This window comes from Argentina silus, assembly GCF_951799395.1.
Source record: "Argentina silus genome assembly, chromosome: X".
Classification (NCBI taxonomy): Eukaryota; Metazoa; Chordata; class Actinopteri; order Argentiniformes; family Argentinidae; genus Argentina; species Argentina silus.
This window is the reverse complement of record NC_139653.1, coordinates 15104218-15123944: the sequence shown is the minus strand read 5'-3', so window position 1 is coordinate 15123944 and position 19727 is coordinate 15104218. Positions and strand designations below refer to the sequence as shown.

The following is a 19727-nucleotide window of genomic DNA, read 5'->3' as shown; positions in this document are numbered from 1 at the left end:
CACACACACACACACACACACACACACACACACACACACACACACACACACACACACACACACACTCACACACACAATGGGTCGTCACAATTCCAACCCTGGCCCCTCTCAATGGCCCCAGTGTGACTTTAGGGCCTCTCTGTTTAATAAGGTGTTAAATCAGACCACCAAGGGTCTGCTACAGAATGGCCTACACTCGAACCTACACTCCAGAGAGAAAGAGAGGGAGAGAGAGGGGGGAGAGAAGAGAGCGGCAGGGTGGGAGAACGAGTGAGAAGAGAGGGTGGAAGAGACCGAAGAGAGGCCATCAATGAGAACAATAAGAGAAGCGTTCCATTCTTCCAGACTTGTAAATTATGTTAAAAGCCAAAGGCCCTCTGTTAACCATTGTGAGGGTTTTGAAACCACCCATTACATTCCAACAAGTCAGCTACATACGAAACATAAAGCCATCCTCTGCTCTTAACCAAAACAAGCAAGAGAGACACAACAGAAGATGGAGGAGGAGGGGAGGAGAGGAAGAAGGGAGGAGATAGAGGAAGAGAGAGAAGAAAGAGGGGAGGTATCTTGTCAACTGTAGATAGTTGAAGTATCTATGTGTGAGTGCACAGTGTGTTTGTGCCTGTTTTAGCCAACATCACCATCAGGTGTGCACAGAACATGCACACACACACACATACACACACACACACACACACACACACACACACACGCAGAACCAGCTCTATGTCCTTGTTGGAACCCAGAACACTTGAGCCTCTGTCAGCAAGGCTGGTAAGGGAGAATGACCCAGCTCCTTTACGGTCCTTTTGAAATGAGTCACTTGGGCATGGTAGGGACCCAGAGGGAGAACAGGCCCCCATTCTGTTTACTTGTGCTATTCTGTACACCATGTTAATATAACGTGTACGTGTGTCTGTCTGTCTTCCAGGGTCGCTGTATCAGGTTCCACCGGGTCAGAGAAGAGAACTCCACTCCAGCCCAGCCTGCTCCCCGCTCTCACTCTGCCATCTACACCCCACCTCCTCCCCCTCCTCCAGACCAGCAGCCTCTGGTGCAGCCCACCACTCAAGCCCCCCACTCCACCCAACCCTCCCGAGCCCCTCGCGCCACCCCACCCTCCCGAGCTCCCCCATCAATGGTTCGGCCTCCCCCTGGTCCGCCTCCTGCCCGTGCACCCCCAGGGCCCCCAGGCCCCCCACCCTCTCGCCCCCCACCCAGGCCCTGAGGACAAGGAGGGGGATAGCCCAGAAAGGCAACCCAGAATGGACCCCAATCCAAAGAACACCTCACAACCACAACTCTCACTCCCATAAAGAACAATAACCTCACCCCTCACCCATAAACTCTCCCCTTTAACCCCTAAACACTTCCCCATCAGCCTTCCACATCACCCTTCATCCACAAATTCTTTACTCTAACTTTAAATTCCCCCCTATCCCCCAAACTTTCCCCGCTCCTCACCCCCCAGGAGAGAGAGGTGTTTCTGAGAGCCAGGGGTTCCGACTGAGCTTTGTTGCTGGACAGCAAAAATGATATTTGATGAATATCAGATCAACTACTGAGTTTACATGTTAGAAACTAAGAAAATCTGAATTGTATTTGTTGGGAATTGTTTTTGTTTATATTTAGCAGAGAGAACAGTGTTGTTGATACGTTTTTATTAATGAAATTACAACTGTTGAAGGGAAAGACTTAGGTAATTAAATACTGAACGTTCAACATTGAGATTGTGAAATGTAACTTTGACAATTTTTTTAATGGCGGGTTGCATGTGTTCTTAGTATGTGAGGATGGTCAGCTTTCAGATGGTAGAGTGATTGCCAGGGGGATATAGTGGTGGAGGGTGTTAAGATGATAGGTGTTGAGGGTTTGTGAAAGGAAGTAGAGGATATATTAGAGGATGTATTCTAGGGGTGCATTTAACCCGATAAGATGCAATTACTATGTGTCTTTCTATTCAACCAAAGAGGCTTATCAATGTTTATCTCATTCATACTCTCAAGAATATTCTCTTGAATGACTGAATGATCACCATACACACAAAAAAAAAATAATAATTTTAACTGCAGGGCAGTTTGACTATTTAATTTATTTAGCCAGAGTCTAGAGGAAGTTTCAGTTGACCTCTCACTCTACCTACCCTGTTAATCTGTTACTCATTTAATTTCTATTACTTGGTCTCTTTGTTGATGTCGTCACATTCTCTTAGCACTGGTTAACATAGTGGGAGGGGGCTATATGAAGTTAATGTATTCAATAGAATAGAAAAATGATTAATTTAGGTCCATGGTTACTTTGTATTTGGACTAGGAGTATGAAAGGTTTGCATTGAGCACTTACATGAAGAGGAGTTCCATCATGTCTTTGTCCTGTTGGTGGTCCTCTACAGGAACACATTGCAGCTTGTTCTTAACACTCAAACAATCATTTACTTTATTTCCCTCTGTACCATGTATTAACAATCCAAAATATGTAAATGAAATATCTGTGTATCAGTTCTCATTAAAGCAGTTTTTGTTGTATTGGTGTTCAGTGTTTTTATTCTGAGTCTTTATACCATGTGTCTAGATACTAGACTTGTATGTGTTAGTTGGAAGGGGCTCCTGATAGTCTGACTGAGTCTGTGCATTGTGTTACTGAGTAATGTTAAGGATGAGACTGATATCCAATATCATATTAATCATTTCCTCCCCCAAGCCAGTCAGTAGGGGAATGACTTTCACAAAGTCATGTTGGCTAGTTTAGCTGACTCACAACACATAAATGAGAAGTTATGCAGCACTGAAATCCAGTGGCATATTTATTGACTGTGTCAGATTTAGAAGATTAAACATGTACTGATGTAATGTTTTCCTCTTCAGTGCATTTGCTTTAATCAAACTAATTACCCTTTTGGTGTGCCATAAAGTTGTAAGGCCAAGTGCCCTGTTGAAGAAACGTGATGAATATATCTAAAAGGACATCAATTGAACTGTATAGAATGGTTCAGCAAATGTTTTTTTATCTTGTAGTTTCCCATTACACCAGTCTAGTAGACGTAATAAGCTGTGGCTGTGGTCGTTAATACAGCTCAATCGACCATTATTGGGAATGTTCCATATCAGAAATGTAACGTCATCCTGTAGTAAAAAAAGGAGCATCAGTGTGCAGGCTTTTCAATTTTCCAGAACAGAACATCTGCTCCCCCTCCTCTGATAGACCTGAGAGTTCAGATACACACAGCTGACTCTGAAATACCTGATTCTGTCTGCCGCCACATGACTCATGTTATGCAACAATCCGTTGGTTGACATGACCAGTCTGAGAACAACCCACAGCTCCCATCTCTGGCCCCTAACCCTAACCTAGCCCTAACTTAACCCTAACCTAGCCCTAACTTAACCCTAACCTAGCCCTAACTTAACCCTAACCTAGCCCTAACTTAACCCTAACCTAGCCCTAACTTAACCCTAACCTAACCTAACCCCTACCCCTGAAACTGTCCTGTAATCACTGGAGCTGACCTCAAGACAGGCATGTAGGCTTGGGATGATGATTTCATGCAGCATACTCTTTCAATATATACTATTCCACTCCCTCTCATACATACTGACCCACACACAAGCCCTTGTGGACACTATCTCATGGTCTAAATTATCATTGAATCTCCCCTGACTCGCCAGAATAAGACGTTGCAGTTATTCTGAGAGAGTGAGAGGGAGAGACAGAGAGAGAGAACATGAGACAGAGAGAGAGAGAGAGAGAGAGAACAATGAACAGTAGGAGTGTTGTATGATGGTGTTCGTAATCTCCTGAATAGATCTCTTTCTGTTGCTCTGCCTACGCTGGACAGTGTTGCTTTAGCACAGGGCTGAGAAGGCAGCCCAGACAGCACACTGGAATGACTGACTCATTCACACACTGGACACTCCAACCCTTCAGCGGTATGTCCTCTCACCCATGGTAACCAACTAACCACCGTCTTACACTGTGCCTAGCCTCCTAGTTTACTATTCCTATAAGAGGCCCCACTATCAGGACGCTGGAGGCCCAGTCTGAGATCACCAGATGCGTTTGCCATCTGTAATGTTTGTTGTGATGTGTGGTTAGGTACTGCTGGGAAGCTCAATTTTAATGTGAAGATAATTACATGTCAACATCATAATGGTAAGTGCAGAGTGTTGCTACACAAGTAAATTAAACCAATATGACACAAAGATTGAGTCAAGAATGGTTTGTTTAATCATATTTCAATACAAAGATACAAACTGTGCTGGAATCTGAGAGGAAATCTATTAATGTATTGCCAGTTCTTATCAATTGTATTCATTTTCAAACAGAGTGCCCTCTAGTGGTCAAACAGAGCATTGATATGCAAGCCATTCTTTGTACAGTTATTATCAGCAACATTTTTTTTTTATCCTTTTAAGCAAGACACACAAATACATTTATCTTGTTTAATAGATGGATAGTAATCCATCAGCACACGTGCCAATAATCATGTGACTGAAGATTTATTGAAAAAGCTGGATACTGTACCATGTCTCAATGACAACAGACGTCCAGAGTTAAAAGGCAACCGCCATCTTTAATTCATATTTTCTCTTTCGCTGTCACACTGTGTATCCCACGACGACACGCACTGCTTGTACATATGGGTCTCCTCATGTCCACTTGTTTGAAAGATAAGTGAGTGTATAGCCATATGTAGTTTGGATTAATCAGGCTGATTCTCCAGAACAAGCACGGAGACAGACAAACACACACAGTTCTAATAAACTTTGTTTCAAGCCCTCCTCTTGTTCCTCTGCATCTTTTTCCCAGACAGCGCCCCCTTCTGGGCCCCTCGCACCATGCCCTTAAACTGGCCTTGCATCTTTGCACGTTTCCTATAGACAGACACACACACACACACAAAGGGGTTAACTCATGAGATCTACACAACCACAGAGACTAAAGATGTGATGCAGTTGTTGGTTGTAATGACTGTGGGTTTACTAGTTATTAGTTGTGCATACCTGCGGTTCAACTGTTCCTTCCTCAGGGGAATGTAGGCGTACGGATCAACCTTTCCTTTCCTCTTCACATCCCCTTTACCCTTCTGAAAGAAAGGACAGAAACACAGTTACTCAGACACACTTCTGATAGATGTAAGTGAAGGCTTTTTTGCATGTGCTTTTTTGTGTGTGCTGCTCACCTTGGACTTGTAGTCTCCCCCAATGTCCCTGCTGCCCCCTAGGGGTCTGTGGATGCCTGAACCTCCAGCTGAGGAGAAAGGGAAAATGGTGAGATGATCGTTAACATTATTCAATGGCAGTGTGATTCAGTGATTCCAGTTTTTATATAAAGGCAGGCCCAGTTTACAATGGAGACCACTGAGAAGGCCTCACAAACAACTGTTATAGCAGGTCTGACTGAATCAATGTGACATTTTGCAGCCGTTTGTGATCATTTGTTGTGATCCTCCTTACCTTTATATTTCATCTGGGGCTCAATCTCCATGTCATCATCCAAGTTGCCATCTTGGAATTTCCTCTTCTGAGTCTTTTTCTAAAAGAGGGAGAGATAAACGAAAAGAAGAGGTTTCATTAACAACGTCAAACATTTCAGATCATCTAAAATTGTGTCTAGGTGGTAATATATTAGTCAAGTGTTCCAAGCTGATGAATACTCACACTCTTGACTCCAGCCTCCTCCAGAATATCTTTCACCTCATCATCTGTGGAGGAGAGTTGTGGGTTAAAATCAGCTCAGATAGTGACTTAGAGAGAGACTTACACCAGCTGTAATGTTTCAGAACAGAGATAGACTCCTACCTTTAGTCTTGTCTCCCTCCTCATCATCTCTGATGATCAGACGTCCATCGGACGTCACCTTGAAGCCATGCTGCTTCTTGGGAGCCTTCTTCATGTCAGGGTTGGTGGCTGGAAAACCAACAGTAACCATGTCAAAACTAAAAGTAGTTCCGTTGTAAACATAAGAGTTTTCTATCTATACAAATAAAGAATCAACGTTGCTCCCTCCCCTTCTGTCATTGTTCACTCCCCTCTGCTGATTTGACAGGACTAGACAGGTAGAATCCATATGATGGAATCTAGATCAGACAATATGCTTAGAACTATCCAGTCATATCTGACCGTCAAATATGGTGTGAATGCAGCCACACAGTTGAAAATAGGATCCATTACCTAGCACCCTCTGGGAGACCTTGGGGTCGAGGAAGTTGAGTGGTTCGTCTTCCTGTCCTTCCTTCAGCCAGGCCCGACCCTTCTGTTTGCCTGCCGCCTTTCGCTGGTTCTTACTGCCCTTACCCTCATCCTCTGACAGCTCACTGTCCGACTCAGCAAGGATCTCCTCAATACTGGGGCGGAGGGCGGGGGGGAGGTAAGAGTGTACTTTTGTAAGTAAGAGTGTACACCTCTCCTGTGTGTGTGTGTGTGTGTGTGTGTGTGTGTGTGTGTGTATTTGGTTCGGTATGGGTGTCTACCTCTCTGTCTTGGCTTTAGGTGTATCCACCTCACTTTCGGAGTCGTCCTCTTCATCTGCCTGTCTGCGTTTCTTAGTGCGAGCCTCGGCCTTACGGATGTTCACCAACACCTTATGGTGCTCCACAGGCAACATGCTCTTCACCAGCTCAAAGCTACAGACATAAAAATACCATTACATTGTATTACAACATGCGCTCCATTCTCCTCAAACTAATCAGAATGCAGTGGTGGAATATAATGAGTGATGGACCACAGAATATGAATCCTTACCCAAACTTCCGGATGAACTTTGTGAAAATGTTTTTCAGTTTGGTCCTGAAGTGCCTCCTCACATCATCCTTAATGTTACCAACACCCTCCATCTGAGAGAGAGAGAATCACATATGAATGCATAAATATGCATAATATATTAAACATGTCTGTTGCAGTTCTAGCTAAACTTGATGTAATGTTGTGTTCTCCTTCATAGGACGCACATCTTAGCAGGCATAAGTGCACTGCTACAGGATTATACCCAGAGTAACTGAAGGGTTGTTGTGTCCGCCTCCCAGCCTAGCTGCACTGGGAGCTTCCTGCCAGTAGAACTGGAGGTTGCCAGTGCAGCAGGGAGGCTGGAGGGGCAGGTAGACTGATCTCACACGCCAATGACTCAAGCACCTCCAACTGTACAGCCAGAAAGCTGCCGAGGGTCTCTAGGCTGGAGCTGCAGCACTAAGAGTGACAACAGCACCGGCACAGGAGCGCCCCCCAGAGGTGGATCTAAGGAGCATGTTGAAAATCACATTAAATGTTAATGCAAACTCTCTTTCTCCCCCCCCCCAAGTATTGAAGCACAGTCAAAATGTCTCTCTCTCTCTCTCTCTCTCTTTCTCACACACACACACACACTACCATGACAGTGACGTGTGATGCGAGGGTCTTGGGGTCCATGATGAAGAGGATGACTTTGATGAAGCTGAGGGAAGCTTTAACAATCTCTCTGGTACGAGACGTCAGCAGCAGACACACGTTATGCAACAGCTGCTCCATGGTGGACACATCTATAGAGTCTGAAACACACACACACACCCATTATTTTGTTTTTGGATTTACAGTTAAGAACAGAGATGCAAGGGGCCCATACACCTTTATCAAAGGTCATACAAATGCCTGGCATTTGGCAGGACCTTGCTAGCTGGCTGGCTCCTTTTCTTTGGAGGCTTGCAAATCACACACACAATTATTTTGTTATCAATTAATCTATAGATTATTTTTTTATTGATTAGTCTTAATGGTTATTTACAAAAAAAACATGCTTTTTAATGCAATGATATTGATATACATTTTCCAAATGCATTAAAGTGTGCGTAGTTGTAATGCCATCATTCAGTGGTCACATACTTTATTTTATATTTAAATTGTACCTATATGACAGTTCATGACAATCATTTGATTAATGCCTGTAAATGCCTACAGTACAGTTAAGGGTGAGTACAGTACATGCAATTATCCATTTCTTCCTTCTTTTTATCAATTTCTTTTATTGTGCTTTATTGTCCTATAAGAATAGAACACCCATTAGTCCGCAGTTTTTGCGTTTCTTGATATCACAAAGCATTTATCATAACATGAATGTTATCTATGCCCAGCTAAATGCTGAAAGAATCAAATTGATCATCAGTTGGAGGTGCTGCACTTTGGGATAGCGTTGAAAAACTATTACAGATTACTTGAGGATGTGTGTAGGATGAATTTTGATCAACTGTGCACTGCGCACATGGCTACTGCTTACTGTACAGAGTATGAGACCCCGGACATAGCTGCGTTACATAGATCGATTACAGAAATGCTTGGGCGGAAAAAACAGCTATCGTTTTATAGGACAACTTCGCTAGTCACACAAGCATACACCGTCATTGAATGGAGCACTTTGAACGTGTCAGAGCAATTTTGCCGTTTTTAAAACGTAGCAATAGCTGCCAAGCTACATAGCCTGCCAGCTAGCATCAACACTTCACTTCAGTGCTGTGCTGTCCTGGCTGTGTGTCAAGTTCCCGCATGGCTCCGGGATGCTTCCTTTTCGACTGCTCGTGTATAGCAGTTTTACTGATGTGGTATGCCATTTGGATTTTGCACAGCAAACAAAGTACCATATTATTGGGTTTTTGTATTCCCACACTTTAAATGCTCTGGGTCTGATCATTCTGGAAGGACCCTCCTCAGCACAGACAACGGGGTTTGCATCCAACATCTTCACAACACAACCACACCTACAACTTGTCCTCCGTGGCTGGAGGGGTATAATAAAGTGTTGTATTTTGAATTGGTAGGGAGGGCAGGGGGGGGTGAGAGACTGTGATGAAAGACTGAGCAGAACCAGTGATATGTTGTTCAACTAAAAGGCATTGCAATTTATATATTTTAAAAATATATATAATTAACGACGCTGTCATAAATATGTAAATCACCGAATTTACATAATCTAAATAATCAACTAATTATTGCAGCCCTAACACACACGGACATACCTTTGTACTCGTACACCAGCCGGGTCAGTGCCAGGACAGTGCATGTGATCATAGTGACTGACCCAGTCAGACCCACATACACCAACAGCAGGTACTGCTCCAGAGCCTCTGAGAGAGAGAGAGAGAGAGAGAGAGAGAGAGAGAGAGAGAGAGAGAGAGAGAGAAACAGCATTTTAGCATATCAGCCTCTATTCAAGAATCCAAGCACCCAAGAAATTCACTAATACCCCTTCAGTCAGACGAGAGAGGTGGGACAATGACCTCTTAGCTAGGGCAAGGTTAGTGTGTGTGAGTGTGTTACCTTTGGCATCTCCACTGAAACGGATGAATGCCTTTCCTATCTCCACCAGCAGAGAGTAGGCATTCTTACGAGCTCCCACTGACATCTCCTTAGTACAGATGATCACCTGAGGACGTAAACATAACACCTCACATGAAATCACTTACCTATTGCCTATGCTCTATTACCATCCAAGAGAAGAGCTACATTGCATGTGTGTGTGTATATAGAGTAGTGTTTTTTTTTTTTTTTAACAAATGCGTGACGCAGTATTTACTTTGAGCTGTGTGGAACATTATCTGTAATTAAGTGTAATTTGTCTATATGCTCACGGGGGGGCAGTGCGCTATGGCATGCGCTCTGCATGCATAGTGGGCGTGTGTGGCTGGGAAAGACAACACTAAACAATCGACAAGGAGAAAAAAGAAGGATGGAAGCCGCAAGTGTCGATGCTGGCCGTCCCCAACTTGTTGATAAAAAGGATGCCACAAGTGAAATCTGGCATTACTTTGCTTATAGAGCCAATGACGACGGCGAGCCGACTGAAATCACGTCTGTTTGTAAGAGATGTTACAAAGCCATGCAGTCAAAGGGAGGCAACACAACACATTTAGCCAAGCATCTTTCTGATAGACATCCTGACCACTTCAAGGAGTTAAAATCACGACAGGTCAGTGATTGGTCTGATAGCTAAGGATACGCTTAGAAGACATGACTCCATCACATAACACATTCAGGGATGGAAATTAAGTTCAGCAGGTCCTCAAATTGTGAACTGAGTTAGAATTAAAAATGAAATCTCAAGATTAGGTTAAAATCTACAAACCATAATTTAGTGAAATATTAATGTCATTGAGATAAGACCTGGGCCTGTATTACGGCCAGATTTACAAATCTAACCTTATATTTTCTATCATATTGAATGAATGTAAAAAAAAAAAAAAAAATCATAGAATTATTTTGTGTTCACTCATGTGTTGTTCAGCATAGTATACTGATGAAAATATCAGCCATCAAATCTCATTATGGATTCATTATGTTTTTTCGGGTCACCGTGGTATCATTTAAGAATCGAAATCGTGACACTTAAGCTGGTATCAGTATCGAAGTCAACATTTTGGTATCGTGACAACACTAGTAGAGTATGACTGTACCTCTGGTAGCAGGGCTGTGATGAAGTCCTTGTGTTCTTCACTCAGCTGCTTCACTATGTGGATAAGACACTTCAGTCTTGGCTGAGAGAGAGAGAAATGAGAGTTTAATGGGTTTGTTTTGAGGGGGAGACAAGAAAGTGGCATGTGGCATGGGACAATCAGGTGAAAGGTCCAAACCCCATTGTTTTTTGTTTTTTTTGTGTTTTTTTGGGGGGGGGGGATATGTATAGCTAACATGGCTGAGAACCACAGTTCTAACTAAACATGATGTAATGTGTGCTCTCCTGCATAGGAGCCAGACAGAAAGCTGCCAAGGGTCTCCAGGCTGGTGCTGCAGCACTAACAGTGACAACAGTACTGGCACAGGAGCATGTTGGATCTAAGGAGCATGTTGCACAGGCATAAGTGCACTGCTACAGGATTATACCCAGAGTAACTGAAGGGTTGTTGTGTCCGCCCCCCAGCCTAGCTGCACTGGGAGCTTCCTGCCAGTACAACTGAAGGTTGCCAGTGCAGCAGGGAGGCTGGAGGGGCAGGTAGACTGATCTCACACGCCAATGACTCAAGCACCTCCAACTGTACAGCCAGAAAGCTGCCGAGGGTCTCCAGGCTGGAGCTGCAGCACTAAGAGTGACAACAGCACCAGCACAGGAGCGCCCCCCAGAGGTGGATCTAAGGAGCATGTTGAAAATCATATTAAAATGTTAATGCAAACTGCCCCCAAAGTATTGAAGCATGACCCAAGTGTCATTGATGTGACAGTGATGGAGGACAGGGTCCATGATGAAGAGGATGACTTTGATGAAGCTGAGGGAAGCTTTAACGATCTCTTTGATACGAGATGCCAGAAAAGATGTCAACAAACTCAGATAAACAAGGACTTACACTCAGAAGATATAGCAAGGTGTGAGTGTAAGTCCGACTCTGTAGTCACACCTGATGCTCCAACTCTTCCCCACAAACAACCACATACACATGGTGGTCTTACCCTCTTGGCAGGCGAGGAGGCATTCTTCAGAGTTCCCAGCAGTACGTGTTTGAGTATTTCTAGATGAGAGAGAACAAAGGATCTACACTGTTCCCGGTCTCCCCCACACATCTCCTCCAACACACGGTATGCCTTCTTCTGCATGCCTGGCTCCTTATTCTACACAGACAGAGAGAGAGAGAGACACACACACACACATTCAGAGAGGAACAAGATCACTGAAAAGTAACTTTGAAATCAAACTTACAGAAAGCATATTTGAGTGAGAAATGTGTGTGGGGGTACCTCCAGGTATGGCCTGATCAGCTCAAATGTCTGACTCATGGTGACCTCGTCTACACATGGTGCCATGGCAACCACCAGGTCCATGACTGACAGCCTGAGAGAGGATAGGGGCGGGACATAGCAGGTTAGATGAGTACCACCTATACTGAATAAACACAGGACACGTGTGACAGCCTGGAGGTGTGTGTCATACCGTATGAACTCAGTACTCTCTGGACTGCTCAGTCTCTCTGTAGCTTTCTGCAGGAACGTGCAGACCATCTGAGGAGAGGAGAGAGTATAAACACACAGACACTCCAACACAAAACTTGTGGCTGAAGCTTACATGCTTAGAAATGGTGTGTGTGTGTGTGTTTCTAACCTCGGTGTCAGTTACAGTCAGGTAAACTTTAATGGTGTCGAGGACAGCCATCCTGTAGGGGGCCATGTCTCCTGGAGCAGGCTGTTGGCTGTACACGTTAAAGAGGATGGGCAGGAAGTTCTTGGCAAACCGGCCCACCTCTGCCTTCTCTTCTTCTACAGAGGGACAAACAGTAACTTCATTCAAAAGGAGGACATGCAGCATACAGTTTTCTTGCAAGTGTGTGTGTGTGTGTTTGTACCTGTTTTGCAGCTCTTGGTGATGACTGTGCGTAGGGCCTGACAAATGGTCAGTCGGAGGTCTGGTCGCTCGTTGATGGTCATGCCCAGTGCCCGGGCCATGCCCTTGAAGGACACCAGAAGGTCCACAGGGCCCACACAGAACCCAGGAAGCATGGTCCAGATCTGATGGGGGAGCAGAGAGAGTCACACCTCAGAGGAGGGTTGAGATTTGGAAACATATCCTAACAGGACAACATCCACACAGAACCGAGGAAGCCACGGAGAAACACTCTGGGGATGGTTCAGGCCACATAATCAACTAACAATCACACAATGCTCCATGGTTACCTGCAGCTGTAGGGTCTGGTAGACTTTTGCCTCAAGCTTCTGTCCTGCCGGCCCCAATTGCTCAGCTACAATGCACACAGAAACAGAGTCAGGACATTTTACATCACACAACATTTTGTAATTTATTAGACAGAGTGACTTAAAAAAGAACACTGTAAGGCAGTACATTGTAAGACACACACACACACAGAATTACTGTTCACCTTTCTGTCTGAGTGTGGCGGCGAGAGGAAGGAAGTAGGATGTGAAGAAGGCGAGTTGTGTGTTCTTAACGTGATCTCGTATGACAGGGATGAGCCAGCTACGAGGGAACTCCAGGTCATCCCTGAAACACAACCACAACCTCAGAACAACCCCAAAACACAGAATGTCAAAAGAACCCCTAAAACATATCTCCAAAATGCCCCCCCAAGTGTGTACTCACTCGTTGCCAGTGATGTTGAGGGGAACAGCTCCCAGGACCACCTCAGGCCCCATGCTCTCCACAGCGCCCCCTAGAGCCAGATCCAGCTCACCACTGAAGGGGAAGCGTGGGGTAGAGCGCAGGTCAGCCAGGGACTGCAGAGACTGAAGAACACACAAACAGTTAATAGCTACTTTTACAGTGTCTTCTGCCAGCTGGCATCTTAAAGATTCAGTACTTTAAATTGTACTATGTGTGTGTGTGTGTGTGTGTGTGTGTGTGTGTGTATGTGTGTATGTGTGTTTTACCTTGATCATGACAGGGTGTGCATGTTTTCCTGCCACTCTGTAGAAACAGCCCAGCACCTGTAGCACAAAGGGCCAGGAGGCGTGGAAGCGATAGGACAGACCATCCTCTACGATCCTGAAACACACAAAGGACAAGACTGAGTCATTAATCTTACACACACACACACACATCACATTTCCAGGGACTAAGACAGCATGACATTCAGACCAGGCTAGGGAACTCACCGGAACATCTTGCAGACGTAGGCAGGGTTCCCAGCAGAGGCGGTGGGGGTAACTGGACCAATCTCCTCCATGTGGGGGCCAACACACTCAGACACCAGAGTCTACAACACACACAACAAATAAGTGTATACTATATGGTGAGAGGGACCTAGCCTCCAAACAGGCTTTACTCAGAAAGTAATAGCTAGGGATTGTGGACCATGCAAAACATTAAACTTATCAATCAAGCATTCATGGCTTTCCTTGAGTATGACTACACTCACAGTGAGTCAACACAAGAAGTTTAGATTATGTGGAGCGGATGACCAACATGATCCTTCATTTACCTTGAGAGTGTTGGCTGCTGCAGAGACCACCTGTGTGTGTGGGGACAGGAGGCAGGACATGGCTGTCGAGAACAGACGAGGGAGGTGACCCAGACTCAGAGCACTCTGCAGACTAGAGAGAGAGAGAAAGAGGGGGAGCGGTGTCAGTCTGAGAACATAACATGCATCAAAGCTCTTCTGCATTAAACCTCCTCTGTCCCTAAATGAGATGCTGTGAGAATGTTATTTCATAGTATTATTTACAATTGACACACTCCTGTAAGCTCCCTAACTGGATGGGTGAGGTATACTCAGGGTGTGTGCTCTGGTGACGTGTATGCTCAGGTGTAGTGTACTGTACCTGGCCAGGTGAACGTGGGCCTTCTCCATGACAGCCAGCCAGGCTAGTAGAGGCTGCAGGTCATTCTCACTGGGCAGGTAGTCATAGAGGGCCTGGGGACAGAAGGGCACACACATTTATTTGCATCCCTTCTCAAAGGTATGCAAGGTTTGTATGTGTGTGTTTGTGTCTCACCGTGATGATCTGAGCATTAAGTTCAGGGGACAGGGTGGCAGGGTTGGGCTTCCCACTGAACAGCTTATGGAAGGCCTGCATGGCACACGCAGTCACCAACTAGAAGACAGAAACACAAAGAGAGGTAAGCAGAGAGAGAGAGTGTGGATGCGCGTGTGTGTGTGTGTGTGTGTGTGTGTGTCCAGCTCGGTGTTCTCACCACATGGCTGAGGGTCATGACTCGTAGCAGAGTCTCACAACAGGACTTGACGGCACCAAGAGGAAAAGTTCCCATCAGGTCCTTCAGAAGGCCCAGCATATGCAGGGTGGTGGTGTCCTCTTTACTGCCTGAGCCAAAATAACCAAAGATAATCAAAGGTGATTACTACACTTGAATGATACAGTTCATCATTTCGCTCCTCACTAGCTCATTATTGTCCATGTTAAGGGATTGCTGTTTGGGTCAGACTAGCACATAAGAGCAAACCCATAATGGTTGAAATTAATCAGTCTTGGTCCAGTCCAATATTGTCTGGGGATCCCAAGAGAACACTCAGAGAGGGGGTGTGTTAGAGTGAGAGGTCGTACCTCCTGCTTGCTCCATCTCTTTGATGCAGAACTTGGCGGTCGTCATAGCAGCAGGATGATGGGGCGGTGCATTGTCTGTAAACAAGAAGTCACTACCTCTGAGGATGGAACACACGCCGTGTTGCGCTGCTTTACGCACCTGAGAGAGAGTGGGAAAGAGAATAACTACCAAGCAAAAAACATTTGCAAACCTATGCGATTTCTGTTGCAGACAATGTATTCAATATTCAGCACATTGCCTGTGTTAGTGTTTTGGCTGTAGTTAAGGCAGACCTTGGGCTTGCTGTGTACTGTGAAGCTGAGTAGGCTGTGATAAGTCTGGAGAGTGGAGGGGTAACTCCATACAGACACATCCTGCTTCCGCAGCAGAGTGGCCAGACATGACAGGATCTGTAGACACAATTTAAGAGGTTAAGGGTCAACAATCTGCTTATTACAGATCAAATAAAGTAAACAGTGTTATATAATAATGTAAAGGTAGTGTGTGTGTGTGTGTGTGTGTATTCAGCTCTGGAAAAAATTAAGAGACCACTGCAAAATTATCAGTTTCTCTGATTTTGCTATTATCGGTATGTGTTTGAGTAAAACACAGTTTGTTTTATTCTATAAACTAATGACAACATTTCTCCCAAATTCCAAATAAAAATATTGTCATTTTGAGCATTTATTTGCAGAAAATGACAACTGGTCAAAATAACAAAAAAGATGCAGTGTTCTCAGATCTCGAATAATGCAAAAAAAAAAAAAAAAAAAAGTTCATATTCATTTTTAAACAACACAATACTTAAAAGTTTTAACTTAAGAAGAGTTCAGAAATCAATATCTGGTGGAATAACCCTGATTTACAATCACAGCTTTCATGCGTCTTGGCATGCTTTCCACCAGTCTTTCACATTGCTGTTGGGTGACTTTATGCCACTCCTGGCACAAAAATGCAAGCAGCTCGGCTTTGTTTGATGGCTTGTGACCATCCATCTTCCTCTTGATCACATTCCAGAGGTTTTCAATGGGGTTCAGGTCCAGAGATTGGGCTGGCCATTACAGGGTCTTGATCTGGTGGTCCTCCATCTACACCTTGATTGACCTGGCTGTGTGGCATGGAGCATTGTCCTGCTGGAAAAACCAATCCTCAGAGTTGGGGAACATTATCAGAACAGAAGGAAGCAGTTCTCCAGAACAACTTTGTACGTGGCTTGATTCATGCGTCCTTCACAAAGACAAAGACAGATTCCAGCCTTGCTGAAGCACCCCCAAATCATCATCGATACTCCCCCAAATTTCACAGTAGGTGCACTGTGGCTTGTAGGCCTCTCGAGGTCTCCGTCTAACCATTAGACGACCAGGTGTTGGGTAAAGCTGAAAATTGGACTCATCAGAGAAGATGACTTTACTCCAGTCCTCTACGGTCCAATCCTTATGGTCTTTTGCAAACCTCAGCCTGGCTCTTCTTTGCTTCTCGTTGATGAAGGGCTTTTTTCTAGCTTTGCACGACTGCCCCTAGGAGCCTGTTTCGAACCGTCATCGCTGTGCACTTCACTCCAGCTGCCATTTGCCATTCTTTTTGCAGGTCACTTGATGTCATCCTACGGTTGTTGAGTGACATTCGAATGAGTTGGCGGAGTTCGAATGAGTTTTGAGGTACTACTAGCACTGTTTTTGCCATCCAGCTGGTCCTATTGCAAGAGGATAGTGATGACCACAGCAGTGGTTTTTATACTTTTCCTCATTAAATAAGATTTGGTTCAGGTGATCACCTAATCAGTACCTCATTAAGTAGAATGAGGTGTGCCTGTATTGGAATTCAACAGACACTGGAATGGAATGGCTGCCATACATGTAGAGATGCAGATTTAAGAAAAATGTGGAGTGGTGTCTTAATTTTTTCCCAGAGCTGTATATGTATGAAGAACATACTCACCCATCTTAGGGCAGAGGCAGACTCAGAGCTGGCATGAGAGGACATGACATCCATTAGGGCTTTGGCTGTGTCTGAGAACTTAGAGATCAGTACTGGAGTTGGAACCCTGCGGGATACAACACAGAACAGTCAACTCCAAAAACACAACTATAAAGACCCTGGTCATGCTTCTAAAAATTAACTAAAAACGAATCATCCATTTCTTGTAGCGATCAATGATATGACTGATGTGATTGGTGATAGAGTTCATGAAAGCATAACTCTGTCACTCTGACCTTTTCATAACAAGGTTGAGGAGGTACGCTACAGCAGCCAATGACTCTCCTGACTCCACTGCCTCCAGGGTGGTCATCTGGAACAAGCAGAAATGCAAAGCACTTTCAGAACAACATCAAGGGCAATGGTCTACAAAACTACTAACATGCCATTTGGATGTTCTGTTTCTAATTCTAAAATCTAACTATTTCTGGGATGTTCGGCTTAAGATTTAGACTTAATATTAAGACTCACCAGAGCTCCATAGTACTCAGTCTCTGTCTCCTTTCCCCCCTGGGAGCGGATCACTTCAGTGACAGCAGCCAACACAGCACAGATCTGGAGGAATCAGATATGACCAACAGGGTTCAATCATCACAGTTTACTCATACACAGAAGCTGAGAGGAAATTCAGGAGGTGATAATCATCCAGCAACCTAAACCAGTAACATTGTAAACCAAGGCAAAAACTAATTTCTCACAAACCTCTTTATGGGCCGCTGAGTTGGAATCCCAGAAGCGCTGCACCTTTCTGAAGGTGATGTTGGAGCAGTCTGATAGGCCACTGAGGAAGGTCCCTGATGTCCTCTCTGTCATTGTCTCTTCCTCCATACATGCATCTCCCCGGCCACCCGTGCCCCGCTCCAGGGGTCCTGCCTGCAGATCATTGTGCAGCTTGAGAGCATCAATTGTCAGGTCACTTTTCTCTAGAGACAAGAGAGCAAAGGTTATTAATCAGTGGCAGTTTGTTTGTTTGTTGTTTCATTTGCACCAGATGAACATCATTGAGATAGCCCTAGCCCTCTGTCTTTTTTGCTGGGAAGCCCTGGCCAAGAGGTAGTCCAGTCTTCCGGCCAAGACCAAACATTTTGAATAGCCATATCTGAATAAATTATTGGTGCAGTATGACCAAAGTGTATAGAACACAAACATATGACAGAGGTGTGCCAGATATGTCCTTTAAATAGTTACCTTTAAAAAGTATGCTAGTTTTCATTCAGTGGAGAGATAAAACCCCAATGCTAGCAAAATGTCTTAATGAAAGTTTAGCTTAGCATTTTAAAAGGTGGAGTGATTAGCTTAAAAGATGAAAAGCATCTTGCAATATATTACAATGAAACACAATGGTCCCCATTGAAACTCATGTAAATTTAGGGCAACATCAACTACTAATAGTTGAAAACGTCAAAATTGTTAAGGTTTAAGCTGTGGAGGCGGCAGATAATGCAAATAATAATAAAAAGTCATACAGATTACTATAGTTGGACTTGCTGATGCAAGCCATAAAACAAGCCAATATATATTGTCTTGTTTATGTTCTCTACACCCCTACAAACAGTATTAACCATAATTTGTCTTACTGCACCAATAATCAATTCAGTTAAGTCCATTTAAAACGGATGGGGTATAGGCCCTGTAGCGATGCTTGGCGGCCATATTGAAAAAGACAGCCATGGGGGGGCAGTTGTGGACAAAATCTACGATGGCCCAATATTCAATTTAATTGTTTAGGTCCCTCTCTATACAAATTGAGAGGTTTTACATCATCATCATCATCATCAACTTTATTCAAATTTGATTTATACCTCTCCATTGACAAATCATTGCTATGGGATTTCCCATAGAGTGAAATGCACCGTTTTTTGTGTGATTTCTTAACATTTACATCATATGAGGAGTCATATTGCATATCATTTTAATCCGTAGATATTAGTGAACATTAACATATGGTTTGCTACTTGTTTACATGTGAAATATTGAAACTAGGGATGAAATAACAGCAAATTTTAGGATACTTTTCTTCAAAACACATTGCTGATTGCCTGTGTAATACAGCTATAGGGGGGGCTTGCTTCTTAGCTGAAGCTAAAGTATCTTAAAATAGCACATTATGTCATGGCTATATAAAGATATGGCTGCTGGTTTTGGTTATTAGCTTACACAGTTTGAAAGCAAAGGGTAACTAGTTATGTTGTTTACAAAGTTTTATCTGTAGCTGGTAGCTTCCTACTTAGCCAGCAAGCTCTCGGGACCGGCCCCATAACTTTGCTGACTATCCACGTGTGATCAGGCCGAACACCCAGCGCTGCTTACCCGTGGGACGGCTGAAAAAGCGACTTTTCGCAGCCTGTCGGTATCGGCTTGTCTGGGGGTTCGAGTCGCTGCTGTGTCCTTTCTTCCATCGCTTGACTTTGGACGCTGCTCCAGATCGTAGTTTACCCGATTTAACCATTTTGTTCGATTAAGATAATCACGCTGGCTCAGCCAGACATCTGTTCCAGAAGACTGTCGCTCCCCGAATGACGTCACTGTCAGCGTCACATGTTTGATTTCCCTGACTTTATTTTCATCCCCACACGGGGCGCTGTCTACCACTCAAGACAAGTTTCCATCATTTCTTCCACTCACTGCCTTCAGAAGGTCTATTCAATTGGCGGCCCGGAGACCAGATCCGGCCGTGCTCATGCTGAGTAATTTGAGCTGTGTGCCTGGAGTAAATAGCCAGCAACATTTGCAATGACATAGCTCTAGATTCAAACTCACCTGATATGTATTCTGGAAGTGTTGAGGAGTAGAGTGGTACCAGAGATGTATGG

At 44.3% G+C, this 19727-nt stretch overlaps 1 protein-coding gene across 1 annotated transcript; it reads right to left on the bottom strand.

Moving 5' to 3' along the window:
• Positions 1-4201: 4201 nt before the first annotated feature.
• Positions 4202-19415, bottom strand: rrp12 (ribosomal RNA processing 12 homolog). Its single transcript, XM_083695805.1, has 34 exons — positions 19225-19415; positions 17617-17837; positions 17386-17469; positions 17151-17227; positions 16876-16981; positions 15231-15347; positions 14958-15096; positions 14590-14717; positions 14391-14489; positions 14217-14308; positions 13877-13988; positions 13551-13651; positions 13326-13440; positions 13039-13181; positions 12818-12939; positions 12615-12679; positions 12287-12449; positions 12046-12200; positions 11878-11945; positions 11685-11778; positions 11400-11558; positions 10412-10492; positions 9279-9384; positions 8978-9085; positions 7362-7519; positions 6741-6832; positions 6470-6622; positions 6171-6343; positions 5799-5906; positions 5658-5701; positions 5454-5532; positions 5180-5247; positions 5001-5083; positions 4202-4871 (listed from the first exon to the last, which is right to left on the bottom strand). The coding sequence occupies exons 1-34, from the start codon at positions 19361-19363 to the stop codon at positions 4769-4771; spliced, it is 3855 nt and encodes a 1284-aa protein (XP_083551931.1). The 5' UTR covers positions 19364-19415; the 3' UTR covers positions 4202-4768.
• Positions 19416-19727: the final 312 nt, after the last annotated feature.

Coding starts and splice junctions, on each gene's coding strand:
- rrp12 (XM_083695805.1), bottom strand. CDS start 19,363: ATGGTTAAATCGGGTAAACTACGATCTGGAGCAGCGTCCAAAGTCAAG. Junction 13,182..13,325: donor CACACCCTGTCATGATCAAG/GTAAAACACACA, acceptor TGTGTTCTTCAG/TCTCTGCAGTCCCTGGCTGA. Junction 11,946..12,045: donor TGACTGTAACTGACACCGAG/GTTAGAAACACA, acceptor TCCTCTCCTCAG/ATGGTCTGCACGTTCCTGCA.